Source organism: Pelmatolapia mariae, linkage group LG4, assembly GCF_036321145.2.
Source record: "Pelmatolapia mariae isolate MD_Pm_ZW linkage group LG4, Pm_UMD_F_2, whole genome shotgun sequence".
Taxonomy (NCBI): Eukaryota; Metazoa; Chordata; class Actinopteri; order Cichliformes; family Cichlidae; genus Pelmatolapia; species Pelmatolapia mariae.
The window spans coordinates 24,168,916-24,193,654 of NC_086230.1; the positions used below are offsets into that span (position 1 = coordinate 24,168,916).

At 38.9% G+C, this 24,739-nt stretch overlaps 1 protein-coding gene across 4 annotated transcripts in view; it reads left to right on the top strand.

Annotated features, from left to right (window-relative positions):
- Window positions 1-214: 214 nt before the first annotated feature.
- The window catches only part of pbx4 (pre-B-cell leukemia transcription factor 4), a 28,303-nt gene continuing 3,778 nt past the window's right edge, over window positions 215-24,739 (top strand). Inside the window, exons 1-9 of one of the 4 annotated variants that reach the window (XM_063472065.1) lie at window positions 217-1,097; window positions 3,193-3,306; window positions 4,807-4,880; window positions 19,353-19,597; window positions 20,055-20,245; window positions 20,436-20,571; window positions 20,793-20,949; window positions 22,587-22,684; window positions 24,301-24,387. In XM_063472065.1, the coding sequence (XP_063328135.1) occupies window positions 913-1,097; window positions 3,193-3,306; window positions 4,807-4,880; window positions 19,353-19,597; window positions 20,055-20,245; window positions 20,436-20,571; window positions 20,793-20,949; window positions 22,587-22,684; window positions 24,301-24,387 (1,287 nt within the window). In that variant the 5' untranslated portion in view covers window positions 217-912. Of the gene's footprint in view, window positions 1,098-3,192; window positions 3,307-4,806; window positions 4,881-19,352; window positions 19,598-20,054; window positions 20,246-20,435; window positions 20,572-20,792; window positions 20,950-22,586; window positions 22,685-24,300; window positions 24,388-24,739 lie in introns of all 4 variants that reach the window. The other 3 variants (XM_063472067.1, XM_063472066.1, XM_063472068.1) reach the window with 3 other exon arrangements.

Sequence of the window (24,739 nt, forward strand, 5' to 3'; positions counted from 1 at the left end):
ATTTATTTGTTTTATATCAATACGCCATCCCTGACATTTAAATGTGTGTGATTTTACCCGATATCAGCGAGGGAGGAAAAAAGCTTTAACCAATTACAATAGAACAAGCAGTTCTGGTGACGTAAGGGGCTATCAATTTGTAAAGGTCGTGCACGAGATGAGCTTGGTCACCTGAAGGAATAATCCAGTTCTAGTATCTGGAAGCATGTGCTTTGAATGTAATGTGGCAGTGTAGTGAGGTTATCTATATCATTAGCTTTCGTTCCTGTTGTACTATATGGGCTGCTAATGGACCCACCCGCTAGCTCGCACTCTGTGGTGCTATGAGTTTAATGGTCAAGGCGACTCACACCACTCGCGCAGATAAGAACATCCCACGTACTCGCGCGACATCAACAACAATGGCAAACCGTAGTCTGTTTTGATAGGAGATTTCGGATTGGAGCTACACGATCTGAAACTCTATTAATCCCGTTTTGTTTTTTCTTGAATTGGTGGATTTTATTTTTAATACCCGCGTGTCCGTCCGTGCTTTTATTTTTTCGCTTTACATTTTTTCCGACAATGTGCGAGACGCTGTTGGCAAGCTCACACAGTCTGTGCATGTGTGTCCCTGCTGCTGCTTTTCTGCTGGGCTACAGCTACTAACCTAGCTGCTTTTCAGTCGGTGGTTAGCTAACTTTAGCCTGGCCGCGTTTATTGACTGGAGGGGGGAAAAGACAAACGAATGTAAAGGGTATTTGTATAGTCTGTTTTATGACAACAGCCCCCAATTATTTGCTGATCGTCACTGTCGGTACCGTAAGCGGTGTTGTATGATTTGTCGTAGAAAATACTTTGCTGGCTAGCTAATAGGCTAGCTATTTGTGTGTATTCTTCGACGGAGGAAAACGGCGAGTTTCCTTTGAAAGTATGGATGACCAGACCAGGATGATGACGGGTCTCACCGGACTAGGTGGACTAGCACAAGCCGATGTTGGTGACCCAGACTCGGTCAGAAAACAACAGTCCCTCGGTCAGCCTCAACAAGACATAGGGGATATCCTACAGCAAATAATGGCCATCACTGACGAAAGCCTGGACGAAGCACAGGCCAGGTAAGACAACCGAAGAGCCATTTTCCACACATGATAGCTAAGCTAAAGTGAGTTGTATGTCTTCGTTTTTGGGTTAATGTGTTTGTGTGAAACATTCACGTAAGGTAATGCGTAATTGCAACATTAATGCAACTTCACGTTACAGTGTATTTTGCAGCTAAAGCAGTAACGTTAAAGTACATTTAGAATATCTCTCGAATAGTCTCATTACAGTGTTGTAGTTTGTTAGAAGCTCTTTGTTACTTCAGATTGGCTTTTTTGTTTTGTTTTTTCAAACTGTAGTTTGTATACATGCCCATATGGTTAAAATAACGTTAGGGGGCTATCGTTAATCTTAACTGGGTAATCAATGAAGTATCAGATTTAAGAACTACCCCATTTCTGGGTCAGTCGTTGCCGTTTAAAACGCACACATAGACACTTTGGTGCAGCCTTACCTGTACTTTCGTTGTATGGAAAATTTGTTTTAAAATAACTTGAAATATACTTTGTAATAACTTTATATGTTTATATATAAAAACCCTCTGCCCACTGGATCTTAGGAAAATTTATGAATCGATGGCGCAGAATTATCAAGAAGTAAAAATGCTTTTTAAGATGGTGGATTTTTTTGCAAGTTGCCATAGTTAAGTGTAATGTCTTCTGGTTATGATGCCAAATCTTTTGTGCATTTTAAACATTACTATGCTAAATTAGATCAGAATAATTATCAGTATGTATCTGAAATGTTGTTTACATCAAATTAGTGTCAGTAAAATTGGGCATTGAAGTGCAAATGAGTGGATAAATTAAGGTAAAGGATTAGTCAATTTTACAGACTAGCCAAGTGCCGTCTGTGACAGCAATTACTCATTGAAATGATGCATCAAATGATGTTTGTGTTAGAGGTATCTTTTTAAGCATGATTCCTATAGAAAGGGTGCGTTGCACTGAGTGACTGACCCACACTCATTTGCCATGTGGCTTGAGGAGCACAAGGTCAGTTTCAAAAGAAGCGTCAGTATTTCAACAATAGGCAATCGTCCACTGCAACACTGTGGCCACAGTGTGATGTGTCATTAGCTAGTGATTTTCCACCCAACATTTGACCACCTGGTTCTCTTAATTAATTCACTCCTCTTTCACTCCCTCCCTCCCTGGTGTTCATCCTTTTCATTGTGTGCTGGGTGCAATCAATTCTCCTATAATGTGTACGCGAGTGCAGCTGTCCGCAAATCGAGTTTCTATTAATGAGATGGTGGTGAGGGGGAGGGATGATGCTGTACTGGCAGCCTATGATCATTGGGATATTACCTTTCTTCACTAAAAGTTTGAAGACTTAATTGGGCTTCACTTCATTAATTCAAACATTTTTAAATTCGTTTTTCCTTTTTAAGGTTTCATTTTTTTCCCTTCCCACTTTGTTTCTTCAACTTAGAATTTTTGTTGAAATTTTAAAAAGGTTGAGTCATTCTCTGTAAGATAATGTCTAAAATGAGTATTTGTATTTAAAAGGCCAAATATAGTGTTAGAAATCATGTAACACAATTATTTTGAGGTGTTAACAGTGTTTTCTGAAAAATAAATTAAAGGTGTGGCTGCTTGCGGAAGTGCCAGAGGTGTCCCTGCCTGTGTGCTTGTATTGATCTAAACTCCTGCTAATAGCAGTCTGGCGTATATAAGGGGATTCTGAGGATAAAACACCTTCAGAACCGTATGCTCAGCATTAACTGACAGTCTTGCTTGCAGTTAGTCTGTATTTGTTTGGCTGTTTTCTATTTTACATCTCACGTAACAGACTAAAACATAATCAGATTCAGGCTAACACAGACCATGTTGATACACATAGATTTGTTAATACAAAGCAGATGCCATGGCTGTTATCAACATAATTCTTAACTTTGAAAAAGTTTGCCACCCACACATCTATCATTCCTTCAGTTATGATCCACTAATTACTGAGGGGGCTCGCATGTGATCATGACGTCCCTGTCATGCAGGGTGGCAGTGTGTTGGGATGGGGAGTGGCCAGGGCAGTGCAAGAACTCGGTGTTGCAGAGTACACTTCCTGCGCACCATCCACCCTCATCCTCTCACCCTGTCGCCATATGTTCAGATACTGGCCAGAGGAATCGCCGGCGCATTGGGGTGGATCAGACGACCCCACAGAGGGAGGGAGAGCAGGGGGGGGCATGGCAGGGGGTGGCCTGCCACTCAACTTCCAGCACAGGTCAGTACAGGACCGCATGAGCACCCCCTTCTCCCCCTCGTGCTCATACCCACCATGCTGAAGGCAGCCCTCCCCCCAACTCAAATCCAGCAGTGACTGAATTGGTGGATAAAATTACACATTTAGTGCTAGACACATACCTTACACATATAACAGCTTGCACAGTGGGTGCACTATTTTCTAGTCCCCTCATTAATACTGCAGTGAAGATTCACAACTGGAATTGGTGTTGAGGTCAGGTGTAGCCAAATCATATTCATATGTGGTTGTTTTGAATGTGTCATCAGTGATGTTGTATGGAAAGAAATGCTTTATTTCTTTATTATAAGGAGGATCATAATTCATTCTCATTAGTAACAGACTTCATGTTGACTTTGCTGTTTATCATCTAAATTAACTGTATATTGCTCATGTAATTGCATATCAACATTGTTGCTATTTAAACCCATTTTTACTATAAATGGTAACTGTGGTGATTTGTGGAACTCCCCATTGAACACATCCAAATGAATTTATTAATTTATAGGGCAAATCATTAAAAATACACAGGGTGCACAAATTTATAGCCATTATTCCAAGATAATTAAATATTGCAAGAGCACTGAGGGGGGCATTAAGAACACCTCCATGACCATCTCAACTTGATTAACAGGGCACAGTAGTCTATTGCATGCTTACTGTAATTAACATGTTTTTGTTAATTACAGATGCGTGGGGAAAAGAATACAAACTTTTGAACTATAGCTCCATATTCGCTCAGCAACTAACAGACTCACTCTTTCTGTACACTAATTGTACACTGCCAGTAAAAGAGTTTAGATATGAGACAATGGTGTAAAGTCATTTAGGGTCGTAGTAGGATCAGGGCTTTACTCCATCCTTGCAGTTTTTAATGAGCTGTATGGGTGTGTGTGTGGGTGCATGGATGTTTTTTGGCAGGAAATTCTGTTGCTGAGGTGTTGTGATTATTTGATTACATTGAAGTGTAGAAGTTTTGCCTTATCTCATTTAATTGCCGTTAGCCTGTCTGGCAATAAAGAGAATGCTTCTGATTAAATTAAAATTGCATCTTAATCCTAGTCATCTCTATCAACTCACTGTCTACTATCATGGAACAAGTATTTCTCTAAGAGGAAGAAATTAGATTAGTGTGTATTAACTCTGAAATCTGGTGCTCAGTAATGATGACCTTGAGGTTTGGCATCATTACCTGCCCCATAGTGCAAAGCATTCAAATGACAACATTACTCTTGCTAGTTCGGATTGATGCATCAAGAATGTTTTTTGCACCGACAAAGGCATTTGGCTACTGAAAATGCCTTTAAACAATATGACTCTGTCCCACTGAGTTGCACGGCATTCTTGAAATGCTCTATTCATAATACATACAGCTCCTCTACCTGTTTTATAGAGGAGGACATGGAATGACTTGAGATGGAGGTCTGTTTATTGTAATCCTCCTCGCTCTCTCCCCCTCTTATTCCCTCTTCTCTTTTACAGGAAGCATGCCCTGAACTGTCACAGAATGAAGCCAGCCCTCTTCAGTGTTCTCTGTGAGATCAAAGAGAAGACGGGTAAGTTTCTACTTCACTCCATACTGTGTTCTCCACTCTGCACAAATTGTAGCATAGTGTTGAGATATAGTGCTTCTTTTTCAGATTCCCCAGCACCAAGTTATCGTTATAATGGTGCCACACACAACTGTATTGATAGTATTTATTGTCAGGCATTAAACACACATTGTGTGTGTGTGTTATGTGTGCTTTAGTGTTGTATGTTCCGGCCTTGTATTTACAGTTTCTTCAACCTATTTTTGGCTACCGTCCAGACTTTGCTCTAACCAGCTGAAACTATTCTTAGTGGATTAGTGCCTTTGAAACTTGAGTCCTGCAGAATCTTTTGCAGAACATGCTAACAACTGTTATCTTACTTATTGGACTGTAACTTGGTTACCACTTTTCACCTGTGGCAACACAGTCACAGTTTTACATTTTGGTAAGTTCCCAGATGATGAACATTTGGGACAAAAAAAAAAATGGTCTCAGTTGATTTGATGTCAACAATATTTGTTATATTAAGGCATGGGAAACACCTACAACTACTACTAGTACAAACCACCATATTGCGTTTAAATAATCAAACCTGTTCCAGATAGAAAGCTTATGCACAGCTGTTCAGAAGCCGGCAGATATGAAAAACTTCACAGGGGTTATTGCTTTACAGTCAAATTGTTATGCCGTTTCAGTACAAAGATTTTCTTCTCTACACCACTATATAAAAACTGCTACACTACACAGTGTAGGGTAATTGTATATTTGGAATAAATTGCTATGCATATAAATGCAGTACCCTTACCCAAACACAACATTAAAAAGCTACTACTGTGACACCATCTTAACAAATAATGCTGACTTTAAAATATACATAATCTGATGCAAATTATTACCTACGTATATGTGTATTCAAAGTAAACACGCTGCTTATTCTCATCTTGTTAGCTATTCCAGTCAGCTATCTGACAGATTTTAGTGTCGTTCAAAGGAGGAGGCCAGGGATGGATGGCAGATTGATGGTTATGTTAGTTTGAATGGTGTGGGTTTTTGAATCTTCTCCCCCTGACTCCCTCTGTCAGTTTCTCTCCCTTCGTGTGTTCTGCATGCTTTTCTCTCTGTCTCTGTCTTTGTGTATCTTTTAACTGTAAGCCTCTGTTGTTCAAATACAATTTGAAAATGCTGCACTGCTGCCTGTTGTGGCCCTCTGTCAATAATGTATTATTGCTCTCCAGTGATTGGAGAAAAGTAAAGGCTAGGCTTGAGTGAGTGGGGCAGGGTACACTGTTTCCCAGGCAACCAGTGGTCTTATTTACCCTAATGCCATTCACTTTGATTTTCACATTTAGTCTCCCAGCAAACTACAGAGAGGGTCTGTGAGTACTTGTACAGTAAGCTGAGCAGAAAAACAGACCAAGGAATAAGGGTAGGTTAACAGTAGATTAATGCTTGAGGTGAATATGGCAGCAAAGAGATATAGAGATCTGTGGCTTTGCCTGTACTCTGCTGGCCATCTGCCACAAAGTGCCCTCCTAACTGCACTGTGTACCTGCTTTGGCATTTCACTGCTACTCAGACCCCCTGTAGGCCCCATTGTCTGCCTCTGGAATGTGAATTGACTTCTCTTCATTGCAGCTTGTGAAAGACTCAGTCAGTAGTCCTTTAGTATCTCCACTGATTTTTCTACAGTGTTTTCTTGCTAACAAACATAGACTTGAGCTGGCACACCCGTATACACACTCTGTCTCCCTTGCACATATACTCGCACACCAAAGAGGGATAAAAGCGAACTCAGTCTTGGGTCTACTCCTACTGCCTCGGTCTTGTCCTCTCCCCCTCCCGCTCTCTGCCTCGCTCCCATTCTTGAAAGAGAAGACTTGCTCTGAACTCGGGGCTTTGATATGGTAATGTAATGGTGGTGGTGGAGGAGGGGAGGTGGGGCATGGGGGATGGGAGGTGAATTCCTTTGAGTGCTGCAGTTGGTTAGATTGTTTTCATTGTAAAGGAAATGTTCTGCGCAAATGCCAGTATCCCCCACCCTCCCACCGCCACCACCCCAAAACACCCCTCATTTTCAACAGTGCATGCGTTGTCCAGAGCTCTCACATTAAACATGACCTCCGTCTGTGTGAAATTTGATTCTTGTTAATACTTTTTTAAAGATACACTTAAAAAAAAAAAAAGAAATTAAAGCACTTGGAAAGAGACTAGAAATTATCAAAGTTGAGAACCAGTGGCTTTGCTTCAACTCAGTTCTGTTCCCCCTTGCTCTCATGGGTATTTGCTGTAAAAATAGCTCTTGGTGCAATGGGACAGCTTATGCCAAAATCTCTCACAAGCTACTGCAGTTCACTCTCAGAAGTTTTTTTTTCTTTTTCTTTTTCTTTTTTTTTAAATTCAGTTCGGGCATGTTTCAGGCATTTCTCCTCACTTTTATGCATTCCTTGTGCTTTACACATGACAACAGTGAATCTGTCACTCACTCTGTTTTGATAACCTTCTCAAGTCCCTGTTTTTCAAGCATGAACATTCACCGTTGTTTATTTTTGGAAATGTTTTAAATGAAAACAAAAATAGAGTTTCAAGTGAAATTTGAGCTGTATAGTTTTTAGGCTTGGAGACAACACAGTGGTATAATGAGCCTCTCCCTCCTCCCACTCACTTGGACAAGTTCACACCCCAACACTTGCCACTCTTGTTGATAAGCTGTCTGATAAACAACTCTGTGGCATAGTGCCATGAGTTAGTTTGCCACCATTTATAAACAGCTAACTACCATCCTACCTGGCTAAGACTGAAATCGCTGGCCACTAATTGTTGCCCCTAATTGATGTGAATCATATGCATGTATCTATTATCAAATCTTATGGGCCATCAATCCTTTCAGCAACAACAACAAAAAGGATTTAACATCAAGTTTATTAGCCAGTGTGATGCTAACCTGAGCCGGTTACTCTGGTACGTGCCCAGTTGTGCCAGTATTCAAACAATGTGTTATGGGAACCGGTTAATTGGTGTTTGGCTCTGCCACATTTCCAATCTATTTTCCTGCACATTAAAAAAAAAAAAAAAGACTTTTCAGTCACTCCGTTTTTAGAATAGAAGAGTCTTAATTTTCAGGCATTTTATAACTCATGCCCATGTTTATAATTATGGGGCTTATTTAGAGAAAATATGTTTGTTTTGATGGTTGTTTCCATAGCACTTAAGGTATTTAATAAATGGTTAAAGTAGTTCATGCCTTATCTTTTACCTATAACTTATAATGACACACCAGTGCAGCGCGTATTGTCTTTGTACTACTAGGTTGTGTTAACTTCTATTCTGATGCCTCAGTCAGTCATCGGGCTGGAGTCCTTAATGAGTTCATTAATTAAATTATTACCTTCAGTTTATTTGCATTATTCAAGGTACCTCTTTGCATTACAATGTCATTTCACAATCCAAATGGACCCACTGACATATTAAGTGAATTACGACCTGTTTGTTGTTGTTGTAAAAACACTAAAACGACACGAGTAAATGTCGCACATAGTTGTTACACGTTTATTTGCCACCGGGCTAAACACCTTATAAACTTGAGAAATCTAACTTTAATTTTAAAAACTTTTTGTTTTGGACCTGGCCATGCATAAAATCTAACAACAAAATGTCACACAGTGGTGTAATCAAGTTGGTAATATTCCCATATTTTGTAAAGGAAAATCCCTTTTAGAACCACATGAATGATTTATATGTTTGTATTCTACAGACTGAGTACAGTTCTTCAAAGTCTAGTGAATACCATGCCTCATTAAAGAGACTTAATTATTATTAGTTTTCAGAGAGCCCATTTTTGAACAGCCATAACATTTTATGTGTTGTTAGAAACCTGAGGGAAGCATTTCATTATTTTTTATGAGGAGAAGCATACAATCTTTTAAACTCAAAAGCATTAAGAAGATAAGAAATTGATTGTGACTAAAATGTAATGTAGATGAAACTACCAAATCTACATTTTCAGTTTTATCATCTGTGCAATCTGAAAAGAGAATAGGTGAACAAACTTCTTTCTCACTTGATCAAAAAAAATCACTGATTGCTCTTTTAAAAAGTCTGTTTCATAGTTACATTCACTATGCATTAGTACAGGACTATTAGATGGGCTTTTCAGGAATCTGCTTTGATTTGTGTTGTCCTGCCACTCAATTGTTTTTTTTCTTTGCCTGGCTCATTTGCAGAAAAGGATGAAAAAAGATAAGGGTGTGTGTTGAGGGGGTGCAGGAGCGATACAAGGAGATTGATGAGGCAGTAAGAGAAGGAGTAATTACTTGGTGTCCATTCCCCAAGCCAGATTGGCAGACGGCTAATATCACACAGACCCCTGGCCCTGACAGACACCCCCACCCCACACGCACATAGCCTAACTCTAACTGGGGAGTCAGAGCTCTCCAACCTTCAGCAGAGGCCTAATGGTGTGCGGGCCAATGGACTTCTCAGTGTATGTTTTCTTTTCTTTTTTTTTCCCCCCCTGAAGGCCCTTCTGACAGAGTTGTCACCAATGGGAGTGGTTTCTCTTTGCTGGAAATGAGAATTTTCTCTAGTGGATGTACCCCTTTTTTCTGGGTTGAGTGTGCTTTGTTGTTTTGTTTTAATAACACAATTTTCACATTATGGCCATAACAGTGGGTTTATTGGAAAAGTTGAGACCATTGGACAACACAGATCAAGCATTTCGCCAAATGCTTCGCTGTTAAGACTACTATGTTTAGTTTGTTTTTGTTAGAAGCGAGATAACCGGTAGAACTGCTACTGAAACGAAACAGTTGTAATTACTTACATTTTGGTAACAGGCCTTGCTAGTTCCCAGAATCAGTTTTATGCCAAACAAGGTAACCCATCAGTGTTTGTTGAGGATCATTAACAGGGAAGTCTCCTACCTCTCATCTGCCCTCCCTCTCAGCATGCCTGCGCCTTACTTTTCTTTTAGGGTTTGCTCTTAAAGGAAGCCGGCATCTCTTTAATTAAAGATATGTAAATGTGGTCTCAGCTGGATTGCACTAGTTTGGTGGTGGTGGGGTGGGAGAGTGTCGGAGCCCAGTTCCTAATCCTGACTAATTAACAATTAATTACAATTGATGGGTGCCTTCCACCCCTCTGCAGCAGTGCTCATTGCTGTCCCAGACAGTATGTTTGTATATTTCACACCATGTCATAAATGCAGAGGAGAAATAGAAACATCAGGGCTGGTAGAGGGAGGGGGTATGCGTTCCACCCTAGATTAGCAATATGCATTGGGTTGCTGCCTTCATTAGTGTAGGTAGTTATTGTACCACTGTTGGTTAATGTATATTAAAGCCATATTCTGGGAACGTGATTGGTATGAGCTTCAGTATCAGGTTGTAATGTAGACTAATCTTTGTGCGTGCAGGTTAACAGACTCAATCGATAGTGCTGTAAAACCCATTGCTATATTCTTATCGTGACCAGCCAAACATATTATAGGTACAGTGGTTTTGTTCCTCACAAGGGTGGAACTTTGAACCTGTTCAGACTAACCATGTAGCCTCACTTCGCTCTAGCACCATCTGACTGTGTCATAATGCTTGTTCACTTGTTATAAATGGGCACTGCTCTTCTGATCTATCGCTTAATTGCCACCTAATTTGCATAACAGTGCAAATTAACGACCTCTCAAATGAGCGTTCATTTTTCACAAAGTCTTTAGGAGCTCCTTAAGAGTCTGTGCTAATGAGCACAGGAGGCAGCTGGCCTGATGAGAGTTGACTGGGGAAAGATCCTAGCAGTGCTATAACAAGCCTCCTGCTTAGGTGCTCTTCGTCATCCTCCTCTTCCTCCTGTGACATTTAGAAATTTTTTCTTCCATGTCTGTCTTTTGTTATGTGCAGAAATGCATTGGACTCAGGATATATTAGAGATGTAATTACAGCTGCTCGCTTGTGCTTAATATGCACTTTAAACATTACAGATTTTAGGTATTGTACCTTATTGCCAATAAAATGTTGTCTAGAAAAACATCTTGTATTATTCATTCCTATAACAGCTCAGTGTTTGGTTACAAACTGTGCGGAAGTTTAATTCACGCTTTGTCAGATGACCAGCTGTGAGAAAATACCTGTATACCTACTGCATCTCACAGTCTGCTTGTTTAATGTATGTGTTATCAGCATAAGCTTAAAGTAGAGATGGAACGCACAGCCCTCCCCCTGAAATCTTAAATATGTACAATAAACAATGTTTTGTGGTGATAGTTGGGTAACAAACCAGACTGACCTCAAAAATTTCGATTATTTCAGCTGTTCAGCATGCAAACATTTGAAGGACTGAAGATTTATCTCTGGATCTCTAAGCATGACTGCTCTGTTATGCCAAAAGTTGGTGAATAGTTGTAATCTTAGTTAGTTTACATGATTATCAATTGTTTTAACAAATAAACAAATTTATTGTGTGTTGAAAAAAAGAGTGATTTTTGCAGGGATTCCTTGACCTTTATGCTGGTAGGGAGATGGCCAATTAATAACTCATTTGGACAGTGTTGAAATTAGAGTAAAACATGGAAATCTGGAGACCAAAGCAATTACAGACAACAGTTAATGATCCACAGATTCATCTGTAGAAACCTTGCAGATTTTTTTTCCTTCTTCTAAATAGATCTTTTTGATCTCTTCATAATCATTGGATTTTTGGATAGGAACTAAAATGTACCAGGAAAGGCTTGTGCTTGATTAATAACTCAAAACAAAATGAGTGCATTGTGTTGAAAAGCCAAAAAAAGCAATAGTTAGTCCCAATTTTCTTGTCTTCATAGTCGTTGGAAGCCATAACATTGATTACATTCAAATTTGTTACATTGTCCAGCTCTGATAGTTGATATTTCAGATTAAGATATATACAATATAAAATATTTTTGTTTTACTTTTGTAATTGTTGTCACGGAAATTAACTTCATTATTTACCTAAAATACAAATATAGATTTTAGAGAAAGAAAAGCATTGTTGATCTTTCATTAAGGGACAACACAATTGATATCCTTCAGTGTTTGTGTTGTGTTTGTTGTTGTCCTTGTCCAAGCCTCTCTGTTTAGTTAATTAAGGGCTGATTGATGATGTGTTGGACTGAAGTGTTGTTTGCTAAAGGTGTGAATTCTCCAATTCACACCTTAGTAAAACCACAGTGTTTACTTTAAATGCTTACCTCTCAGTGTGTGTTTGTGTCAGTGTGGGGGGCTGTGTGCTACAGGACTCTTGTAAACTACCCAAACAGATGCTGATTAGTGTGAGCTGCTTAAAGTATAAATGGACATATGGATTGGGCTCATTAAAGCCCCATTCAGACATGCACTCCTTTCTATTAATCTGATGGCATCTGAACGTGTCATTTTCATGTCCGAAGGAGCACCCTGGTCAGTCTGTAAAAGTTGCAACCACAGTTTTACTAGGGGCTTCTTGCAGAAAGCTTTTTCTTTTTTTTCTTCTTCTTCTTTTAAAATCTAAAAAGATTTTTAAAAATGGATTTTTCATTCCATAAAAACTTAAACTTAAACTTTGTGCCAGCTGTTAGAGTAACAGAAGAAAACCTGTCATTCATTATTGAAGAAAACCTCATATTATTCTGTATTATATTTCTCACTTCAATGGTTTTAAAATGTAGTTTGTATATCTCTCTCTCTTTTTTTTTCTTTTCTCTTTTCTTATCACCCACACAGAAACATATCTGCGGGTTGCATACACTTAGTTGATTGAACAAACTGAAATCACCATTTCTCTAATTTAAATCTCTTAGTTAAAAAAACAATCGGAGTTCAGGTTTAATGTTTGGAAAGCCAGGCCGTACCTGCTAGCATTTACCTATTTTTAATAGCTAAACTTTGGGTCTGAATGGGTGAGGTAAAGAAAGGATTTATACTCCTGTGTAAAATGTGTAGAAAAGTGTAGGTATGTCGCAACTGTAACCTGACTTCACTTCCCTGGAAATGTAACTATACTCACCGCGTCCGCAGTTTGCACAGGTACAAATACTGGCAATTAGTGCTGGGCGATATGGAAAAAATATTTATCACGATATGAATTATTTTATATCACAATAACGATATATATCACGATATACCACCTGACCTGTGGTCATCTAGAAAGTATGCAGTCTGTAAACAGCGAGTGGAGAGGGTGCAGTCTTTGTTTTGAGTTACCGTAAAGTATGTCGCAAATCCGGGTGCACGTACAGCAGCACCAGCTCGCAAACCACAAGACGGAGTTTCTTTGCGAAAAATATCATTTTTTTATACTTTATTTTCTCTTGCATAAAGTTAAGAGCATGTATATTGAGAAGACAACACTAATATATTTGCCACAGGTTATTTAACCCTTTAAGACCTACCATAGAACCAAGTCTGCCAGAGCTTATCTTTATGTTTTTACATGCTGTAGTGCCATTTGTGGGAGCATTTCAAGTTGCTATACATCAATACAACCGTTATAGCCCAAATTTTAATAATATGTATGCATATGTATGCATTAGGTCCATAGTAACTACATAAATTGGAAGAACTTGTAGTGCAATAAACTACAAAAAAAATTGAAAATCAGTTTTTGTTTTTTACATATATTTTTAGTTAAAAAAATTTAAGAGGTGTATCCCTCAAAACTGTAAATACAAAAGTTTCCAACCACGAGAAATTTATTTTGAGTGTCTTCATAGTTTTATTTTTGAGATACACTAATTTTTATATACTACAGGAAAAATGAAAATAAATAGTTTATTTTGATGCATTATAATATTTCCAACAGTGTAATTTGAGTTCTAAGCATCCCAGAAATGATACAGAAAAGCATAAAGTCAAACATGACTTTTAAAAACATCAACATAGGCTTATAAGGCCCTTTCGCGAAAATGACGTCACGTCCAGTTTCGGGCAGGTAATGGCGGACATGCGATAATTCGCGCTGACGTATATGCCAACGTAGGAAGTGTTATGAACATCGGCAAAGTGTGTTTCTGGAATATTATGTTTTTGTTGCTGCAAGTGCTTCTTATGCAATTTTTGCAAAGCTATATGTGGAAGGAAACCGTGACCTAGGACAAGCTAATGGCATAAGATGTAAGTACAACTCCTCCGGTTTCACATGCAAAAAAAAATATTGCACTACCATACATGGTTCCAGTTCTATAGGGATTTAAAAATAGTTAGGTAAAACGGAGTGTGCCTGCTCCGACCGGTTGTAAAGGGTTAATTATATATTTTATGTAATAATTTATAGAAATTTGGGTTAGAAACGATAGAAACGATAGAAGACAAATGGCACGATAGACACTTTTCTATCGTCCACACGATATATATCGTCATATCGCCCAGCACTACTGGCAATGGCATTGGCCACTTGCCGAGGCTACGCCATAGGGTCTACGTAGCCATCACACCAGGATAAATTAAGTGTAGCAAAACCTATTTATGCATTGCTGGCAGCACAACAGGTTGTTGTATGCACAGCCTATGTCTTTAAGTTGTTCAGCTTCCTAAAAAACCTGATTGTTTTGGAGACGAATGGTTTTTATTAACATTTTCATGTTTTCACAACTTGTATCTAGCCCTTTGTATTAGCTTCAAATGTAGTTAATTCCTTTTACTTAATCAATAATTTGATTTAAATCCAAACAGTTCACTATTCGTCAAAGAAGCCAATGGTGTGATTAATTTTGTTAATATGATCAAAAAGCCAAGTGTAAACTTTCAAACAAACTGGTAAGTTCAACTTCAGTATAAAATGCCAAGACTGAAATATTAATTGTAATAACATTGTTGTAAATAAATCCGGTAGAGCACACTTAATTGAGGAGTAGGTTCAGTTTTGGTCAAGTCTGGTTTTCTTTGGTCAAATATAGCCCTAGTTGCATTAAGCATATCCATGTCTTGTCCAAGGCTGTTGTGGGTTTATTTGAATTTAGTTGTGAAGAAATTTGAGGTAAGTGTAACATATGACCTAATGGGAAAAATGCCATCACTTTAACATAACTCACTCGATTACAGGATTAATCCTGTATCTGAAAAAACTTAAAATTACTGAATAGTACAAAACGTTCCCTTTTTAGAAGAGTAACTGAATATTTTTGTGTAAAACTACACTTTTCAGTTTTGTTTTTTTATACATCGTCCATTTAGCATAAAACCCAGCAGGGAAGTGATTCATTTTTAATGCTAGTTTTACAGTTTGAGTGCCATATTTTTCAACCTGCCTAAGGCACAGTTTTGTTCACACAGGTCTTCTTTTTTCCTTTTTGAACAACCCATATTTTTACCAAAATTGCATGGTAAATCAAAATGGTTCACACACAGAAGAGGTTAGGTGTGAATATTGACATTAATCATTATAACCTATGGTTTTGTAATGAAATTGCTTTTGGCATCCAGGTAACTGTTTGTCATATAGGCTTGGGATATTACATATTGCATATATGGATCTGGATTTAATTAATAGAAAGTTTGCATTTCATTCCATGGTTTGAAAACTGATCTCTTAAATAGTACATTTCACTCTTTTTCTGCAGAATGAAAGTCAAACTCATCCAACAAAAGATAATTAGGAGTCTGTTTCAGTTTCATCAAACTTGCATTTACTGTACTGTTGTTTTTTAATAAATAATTTGTGGAAATCGAATCACTCAACCTGGAGGGTTTTCAGCTGCTGTTTGGTGTCATGCGTAGTTCAAGAAGAAGTTTATTTTTCCCAGAGGTTTTGTTTATTTTTCATCTGATAAAATAGTGAAAGAGTAGTTTAATAGGTAGATTGGCCCCACTTCTTATTTCCCTTCACTGTATTTCTATTACGCGGGTGCTATTTTATCACTTGCAGTCAGTTTTAGTCTTTTATACATGGGTTTACCTATCATAACACCAGAGCTGGTGCTGAGATTTGTTTCTGCATTTTTATAAGTCAAATTAGCATATTTATGTAGCTATTTTTTTTCATTGTAAAAAAAAAAAGTCTTTCTATGGGCCATTCTCTTTATCTGAATTCCGTATAATGAAAGGAAAAACTGATGTTTTCACAGTCCTATCTTTTTTTCCCTTTTCTGGCTCCCTCGCTCTCTGGCACGTCTGTACTCTGGATTCTGTATATTTGTGGCCCCTGTCTCTTTCTCTCCCGCACACATATCTTCTCCTGTGACTCCTTTTTTCAATTCTCCTTGGTTCTCCTTCTACCCTCTCTCCTTACCTTTTTCCCCCTTTTTTTCCCTTCTCTATCCTCCTCTCTCTCCCGCTCCCTTGCTCTCTCCCAGTGAAAGGCTGAGAATACCCAAGGGAGCTGATGCAATTAAAATGCTAATCCTGTCTGTCTACAGAGAGAGGGAGAAGGAGGGGGGGGGCTGACAGCATGAGGGATTGCGGCTCACATGGAGAACTCGACTGAAATGGAGAACAGGGGGGTGGGGGGGCACTGGGGGAGGTGTGTGTGTGGGGAGGGGGGGTGCGCTGAAAGGGAGGGGGGAGGGGATGTGTGTTGGGGAGACGGAGTGAAAAAGGGGATGCTAGCGAGGGAAAAGACAGACAAGGATAAAGCTTGTGCTGTGAGCTGAGCAATGATATACTGATTACGTTTAAGCCTTATCTATGCCTATGTGTGGAAGGCATTACAGTTAATGTACAGCACTATACTACTGGTTAGGTTGTTCACCCTTACCTGCAGCACTTCATATATTGTGTTGTCTGCACAGCACACCATTTCCACATTGGCTGTGCAGAAATGAGAATGATTATGTATGCAGTGAAAGCCCAGCTGGATACCCTGAATATTTCATAGTATGTGTTGCTCGCTTCGTCTCTCAATACCACACCGCCCAGCTTGGCTGGTAACGTGTGCATAATAGTGTGATTTCTAAGATCTTTGAATGCAGCGTATGGGCCTTAAGCAGTCTTACTATTTTTTTTTTTTAAAGGTGAATTTAAGTATTATTACTTATAGCACTGCTGAGTTTTAGCTTCTCGGTAATAGACCCGGTTGGGTATTGGCATACATTTGATCAAATGGAAACACTGTTTAGGTTCTAATATGCAGCCAGCTTTCAGACCTGAAGACTCTTTATTGTTTCTAGTTTTCACGAGTTGTATTGGTAGCTTCAGAGTCGAGGACTTTTTAAATTATTCTTTAAAAAATCTTTATATGTGTCTGTGTCATATGGTTCTCTTCTGCGTGGTATCTTAACTCATCTTAACAGATGCTATAATACCACTAGACCACTAGACTGTGCATGAGTGTGATTCTGGATAATCACAGCTTAATTGGAGTAATTAGGGGAATGTAAGGGCATTAGGCTACAGCTGGGGGGCCATAATGAGTGGGGGCAAAAGGGAGGGGGAAAGAGGTGAGAAGCTTCAAGAGCCACAGTTGCCCTCTTAACTGTAGGTCAGTTGTACATCTCTGTAAATGGGCTGTAAAGAACAAAGCATAACTACATATAGTTATGTAGTTATAATCGGCATACATAAAACTTAGGCAACACTCTAATAATTGCGTAACCATTAATATATTGGATACAAAAAAGATCTTGCCATTGATATGCAATTTGGATATACTTCACATAGCTAAAAAATTGTACAGATCTTTTGTGAATTACAGAAAAGAAAGGAAAAAGAGGAGGGAAAGAGATGGGCGAATCAGGGTCATTAGTTCAGGCGGCTGGGTCTGCTGCATTCCTGAGCCCTGAGATGGGGGAGCAGCAGAGCAGGAATGTGCCTTGGAGAGAGAAGAGACCTAAGCAGAGGGAAAAGAAAAAGGCAAGAAGGAACAAGAAAGAAAAAAGTGAAGGGTAGGAAATGGGGAAAGTTGGACACTTGGCTACTTACGGCCTTGTAAAATGGTGGAACAGACTCATTTATCAAAAAGAAGTTATGAAAAAGAAAAAAAAACTCATTTGCTCCATTGCACTTGGAAAATTTAAGCAAAACTGTTTTTGTCCTCATTTCTTCACATCTGTTACCCTACACTACAGCTCCAGTCATTTGTTAGCTTTGACTTCTCCACAGCTGCGGAAAACTTGTTTTTCATTGCGACCCTTAAGGACTCCAAGTAAAGACTCACAGGTCTCATAAGACAGAGCTCTGAATGTGAGAGTTCAATAACCCTTTGAACTTTGATACACTGACAAACTAGAATAATCCTTAAGGAAGACAAGTGCCTAATGCCACTCAGTTTCCACAGGGATTAATCTCATCATCCATACTCGTAGAATCTGTCTCCCTTAAAATCCTGGTTAACTTTGTCTGTTTTCAATTTTTTTTTCATTCCCTTTAGTCTCAAGTTACAAAGATCAACATAAATGTGGTTACATTACTGGTTTTATATGTGACTATGAATCAATATTTGCAATCATAATGTAAATATGACCTTAAATGTATTTATTTTACTATTGTGCAAAAGCTTAGGTGTGTTAGATTATTAGTAGGAGGGGGGGGCATCATAATTCCTTAGATTTTTTTTTTCACATCCTTAAATGGCTTGATTTCTGTGACCAACAGTCAGAATATTCACTTTAAAGTGATGGGAAACAGAAAATTTAAGGTTTTTTATCATTTATGGTCAAAAGATTAAAAGAAAAAATTGCTGTCAGAATTTTTTCTTTCCTTTTAAAGTCAAATAGGCATTCAGAGCTATTTTTTTTAGTTCAGTCTTTTAATCACAGCAATAAAAAACGATTCTTTAATTCATGCATTGTTATTAATATAATGTATAAGCTTTCCCAAAAAATTGAACAGTTTGTAAACGTTCAGCTCGAGACACTAAATTGTGGTGCCAAGTTTCTACTCTTACTTTTTGAAGCTGAATGATTGAGAGGCAAAAAAAAGGGCAAGTGAAATTGAATTTAGTTAAGTGTTAAAAGCTCCGGGCTCTGAAGAAAAGATGGTTGTCTGGAGTTAAAACTTTTCTGTAACAAAGGTGTCTTTAAGGGAGTATGTGTTTGTGCACATGTGTGAGGGGGAGAGAGAGATGAGAGCATGGCTGCAGGCTGACAGAGGTCCTGGTATAATACAGTGGTGGAGAGCAGCGACTGATAACTATACTTATGGCCACTGGGGCTCATAGTGACAGCACATGCACTCCTATTACTGGTCCCATGCCTCATGCCCTTATCTCTGGCAGTGTGCCACTGAGGGACCACACTGCCCTCTGCTGTTGGTTTAGAGGAAGTTCAGGCTTATTGAGAATTCAGTCAGGCATTCATAGCAATGACTCAGGGGAGAAACTTGTGACTGGGTTTTGACAGTACTCCACTTCTTTGAATTTTAGCAGTGATTTATTGTCTTTCTGTGCATTCCTATAAGCCACAGCAGTATACCTTTGCTTAGAAAATTGTATGGTCTGTCTTTTTTTGTGTTTTTTTTTTTTTTTTTTTTTTTAACCAACAGGTTTTCTTAGATCTAGATGAGTAGTTTAGCAGGTGTTTTCTCAGACAGGTAAATGCTAAACTTATCTGCCTAAATCACATTGTCTCTCTCTTTTTTCCAGTTCTGAGTATACGAGGTGTGCAGGAGGAGGACCCCCCAGATCCTCAGATCATGCGGCTGGACAATATGTTGCTAGCGGAGGGTGTGTCAGGACCAGAAAAGGGCGGCGGATCAGCTGCAGCGGCTGCAGCTGCAGCAGCAGCCGGAGGCTCCCCCACCGACAGCAGCATCGAACACTCTGACTACAGAGCCAAGCTTGCCCAGATCCGCCAGATATATCATTCCGAGCTGGAGAAGTATGAGCAGGTTTGTGCTGAATGCACATCGGGAACATGCATATGTGACACATTCCTTGCTTGTACACTGTAAAACATTTTGGCAACCCTTGACAGTAAGATGAACAAGATACATTTGTGAAACTGCTCAACAAGACTAGTGATGTGTAATAGAGAAAAAGTATGATGGACAAAAGAAGTGCCCAGTCTAATTTTCTAGTGCATAGGGAAATTATATATTTTAGGTCCACATGGAAAAAAAATGTGCAGGAATTAAACAGGAATTAAAACAGGAACAAAGTTTCTAATTTAAATGTTTTAAACAAATGTATTTGTTTAATAATTTCTATTATCAGATGCTATATTGTTATTCAGACTAGTCTGAAAGCAGATGCTTCAAAACTATCTCACTGGCACTGAGGTGCTTTGTCCTTCTTTTGACAATAGTATTCAACTGCTCTCTCTCCCTTCCTCTCTCTTTGTTCCAGGCCTGTAGTGAGTTCACCAACCATGTAATGAACCTGCTGAGAGAGCAGTCTCGCACACGGCCCATCTCTCCCAAGGAGATTGAGCGCATGGTGGCCATAATCCACCGCAAGTTCAGCTCCATTCAGATGCAGCTCAAACAGAGCACCTGTGAGGCTGTGATGATTTTGCGCTCACGCTTCCTTGATGCCAGGTCTGTCTGTGTGGGTCTACCTGATATGTTTATTCTCTGTGTGTTGACTGGCTGGTTACCCTCCTGTGGGCAGAAATGATCTGAGCACTTAGAAATGATTGTTTTATCAGATGCACATTCCAAAGATACTGGTCATTATCTTGCTATCTCTCTTTCTCTTTCGCTCTTTCACGGTCTCACTCTCTCTCAGACGTAAGAGGCGTAACTTTAACAAGCAAGCTACGGAGGTGCTGAACGAGTATTTCTACTCCCACCTTTCTAATCCTTATCCAAGTGAGGAAGCCAAGGAGGAACTTGCCAAGAAGTGTGGGATCACTGTGTCTCAGGTGAGTTGCCAACATAACTGTTATCCGGTATAGAGTAGAGATTATATAGTTGTTAAATCCAGGATTTTAGTCAGTGTTTGTACTTTATTTTTTAAAACCCCTTCATTTTTTTATACAAGTAAAATAAGACTGAATAACTAAACAATTGGGGGGTGGAGGTGCCAACAGATCAGATGCACGGCAGATAAAATAAATGCAAATGACATCTGTCTGGTCCTCAGGTCTCTAATTGGTTTGGCAACAAGAGAATACGCTACAAGAAGAATATTGGTAAGTTTCAGGAGGAAGCGAACCTTTACGCAGTTAAAACAGCGGTGGATGCGGCCAATGTGTCGGCGCAGGCCAGCCAGGCTAATTCTCCGGCAACGCCCAACTCAGGTACCGCATGCTCCATTTCTTCTACCCACATAGGCTTCACCTTTCTTGTTAACAAGCTTCTCTTCCTTTGTATAAGCTTTTGTTCTTGCATAACTGGACCACAGGATGAGTGTATAGTGGACTGACATAATGGTTCACAGGAAAATCCACAATGCAAACTGCAAATAAGCTCTCACTCAGCTACCACACTAAGGGTTTGTAGTTCTCTGAAATGATCTCATAGAAAGAAGGATGTATGCTGGTACATATCACATTAGTTATAATAATCAGTATTTAGGCAGTAACATAGTATGCACTTTTACATTCTGAAATGGAAAATTACATGTACCATTTGGAAAATTTGGGCACATACCTTCAGTTTGTTTATTTTTCTAGAGAACCTTGCTTATCCAAATATTTTACAAGAAACTATATGCTTATATTTTCTGAGCAGTTCCTTCACCAATCTGTTTAAGTAATTATATTTTGTCATTCAAACATAAATTACCTTTTAATGGAATGAGCCACAGTACTTACAGGATATTATGCTCTGTAAGCAATATTGAAATGACATAATGCATTATGTCATAATGCATTATTACCCCAGTTGCTGTTTTTTTTTTTTTTTTTTATAGTTGCTTTGTATTTTTTAATTATATGTTCTATATGTAGATATGGGACTGCATCCATACACACGTGTAAAATGTAGTTAGTACATTTCGTAACTCTAGTAGTGACAGCACTAAACTGTAGCTTATAAAATGCGGCTCTGAGAGCTCACCTGTCTGAAGTGTTGTACAAAATTTTATATGCAAGATTCTCAAGTAATATCTACAGTCTGTCATTGTGACTTTGTGTATTCAGACCTGTGCTATGTTGAATGTTTTACTTCATAGTTAATGTACGTAGAGATCCTGACATGGTAATACTTTCATTGTGACTTTAAATTTAAAGTTACAGGGATGTAGAGCATATTAGAAAGGATGCTTGATTTTGTTGATACACTGACACAAATGGTCCCCCATAAGTAATTAGTTTTTTTTCTTGAACTGTTTTTGCAGTGGTCTACAAAAATCTTTAAACTTATATATGCATTATGCAAGCAGCTTAAGTGGACTTTTTTAGGTAGAGGTTCTGGTTCATTTAATCATTTCCCTTCTTGGGGTTTCTGTATACTAAAATTCAAAAGGAAAATGTATATTTTCCTTTTGAATTTTAGCTTTTTGGCTTAATTTCGTCTTAATTTCATCTAATAAGACCCAGACCCAGAATAAATGCAGCTGTCTGTGTCATAATTTCCAGAGCTTTAAATTTCAGTCCATCCGGACTAAAACGCAATCCTGGAGTTTTCACATTGAAACTGAGTCAGCTACATTTTCAAAAGGCCCCGTTGTAGTGGTGTGGAAATACCGGTTTAGTGCAGGCGTTACACATGGAGATAACAAAACCGACTTACTTCAAAACAAAAAGGTATTTGTGTTGATGTTTTGCTGTTTTCACCAGTTAGTGGCTGCGCAGAATCTTCCTTTAGGTTTTAAAAATATGAGAAAATAGTAACAATGACCCTGATTTTCAAAGCGTTGTCCCTGACCAATGGTAACCTTTTGAGTCCATTATGTGGTGAGGCTGATTGGCTATTGGATATACATTGCCTGCAGGGTCACCAGGGTCATTCAGCTTATCTCACACAAGCGACACCTACCTTGGCCTACGTTCCCTCAACGGGGAGGGTCTCAACATCGCCCCTTCTCTACAGGTATGCACTGAGGACAGCTGTGGAGTTGGCAGTTGCCCTCAATGCTGTTAACCTAGCCACCCCACTTCCCCAGATATCTTCCCTTAGGCTAGCTCCTTTTGACCTCTCCTCATATCCTCCCCTTGGCTTTGTCTTTATCACCACTGACTCCTGCTCCACACAGACCTATGTAGAGGAAACCTTGAGGAGCATTTGCCTTTACTCATGAGAAATGTAGGTAATGTAGTTTTGTGTCACATGTTCAGCAAGCATAGGACTCGGTTCAGTATGGAAACATCTGTGTGGGGTCATCAGGGTTCTTCACAAAGTTGTCTTCATGCAGCTGGTATATTCCTACAAACCAGGTCTGGGGATTGATCCTGTAGTCCCTCTGGTTAATCATCCGTTTCTCTATGTCTAGGTTGTCCTATATTTCAAAGTGTGTCACAGTATCCTGCCTTTTTCAGTCCTTGTTTTTCCCCAAGTGTTCCAAAAATCCTGTGTCTTTATATAAAACCCATTTCCAAAAACACTGGGTCACTGTGTGAAATGTAAACAAAACAGAATGCAGATATCAGCAGATAATTTAAGCCTTATATTTAATTGAGAATTGTACAAAACCAGCAAGCCAGATGCTGAAACGGAGACACAGGGCACGTTTGTGACTATTGCATCACCTCTTCTCCAGTTACTGTAATTTTGAAAAGGAATTGTTTACCCATTTTTGCTTGCTTTAGTATTTCAGTTGCTCAACATTTCAGGGTGTTCTTTATTTTACTTCTTTGTTTGTTCTCTGCCAGATATTTTCAATGGGTAACAGATCTGGATTGCGGGCAGGGCAGGTCAGCATCTGGACTCTTTTATTATGGAGCCAAGCTGTTGTAATTCATGCACAATGTGGCTTGGCACCGTCTTTCCAAAATAAGCAAGGCTTTCCTTGAAAAGGATGTTGCTTAGATCGAAGCACATGTTGCTCCAAACATGCACATATCCTGTTAAGGGACCTGTTGCCAATTAAATTTATTGGTTTGTGGTTTTCTTGTCATTTTCCTGCATTTTGTTACCATGTGTCAATAAAAATCCAAATTATAGTATGTGATATGTAATCTTCATTCAACTTTCACTTGTATAGAATTTTAGTTATTGCAAATCATTGCATTCTCTTTTATTTGCATTTTATACAGAATCCTAGCATTTGGAAAAGGTGTTGAATTCATAGGAGTAATGTGCACCATACTCACGTAGATGCAGAAGAGATTTTATTAAAGTGAATTGTTCTTGTTACTTGTCTGTGAAAAGAATTGTCATTTTGTTGTTTTGGATGGATCCACAGATTTCTTCTGTTAAGCACCAGTATAAGAAGAGGTAAAGCACTGCATTTTGGCTTCAGCTGCAGTCTTCCATTCAGACCATAAGTGGTTTAATGGAGAGTCATGAAGTTGATTGGTGAGCTGCAAATTTTAGTGCTCGCACTGAAACAGGATAGTAGATGAGCTGTATTTTTGAGTAGTGCAGTCTGGCTCTGATGCCTACAGGAGAGGTTTGTGGATGCTGTAACTTCACTGGTCAGTCTGTGGAAGAAATATTTGTCTAATTGTGCTAAACTGTGTGTGTTTTAAATGTTTTGTCTCTGACAGGTGGATACCCTGCACCCTGCTACACACCTGACGGGCGGCTATGAGGAGTTGTCAGGTAGTGGCCTCTACACCCCTCATCGCCTGGATGTGAGTACCAACTAAAACGCCTCATGTGGTGTAGCTGATCAATAAGTATTTGGGATGCCAGAATACTGCTCTGTACAGTGCTCTTAAAGTATAGAACATTTTAATTGTGTTGAAATTGTCAACTTTTTAAAGGTCAATGAAATCCAAGCACTTTTGCTGAGTTTCAATTCATTTTGCTTTTGACTTGGTTACTTAAGAAAATGACTAAATATATGAATGTAAGAAGAAAAATAAACTTTGCTTCATGCAGGAAAAGTAACAGCAGAGAAAGAGAGAAATTTTGCTGTGCCCTCCAGTTTAAATTAAATGTGAGGTTGTATGTGCCAGAATTTATTGATTTTTGCAAATGTGT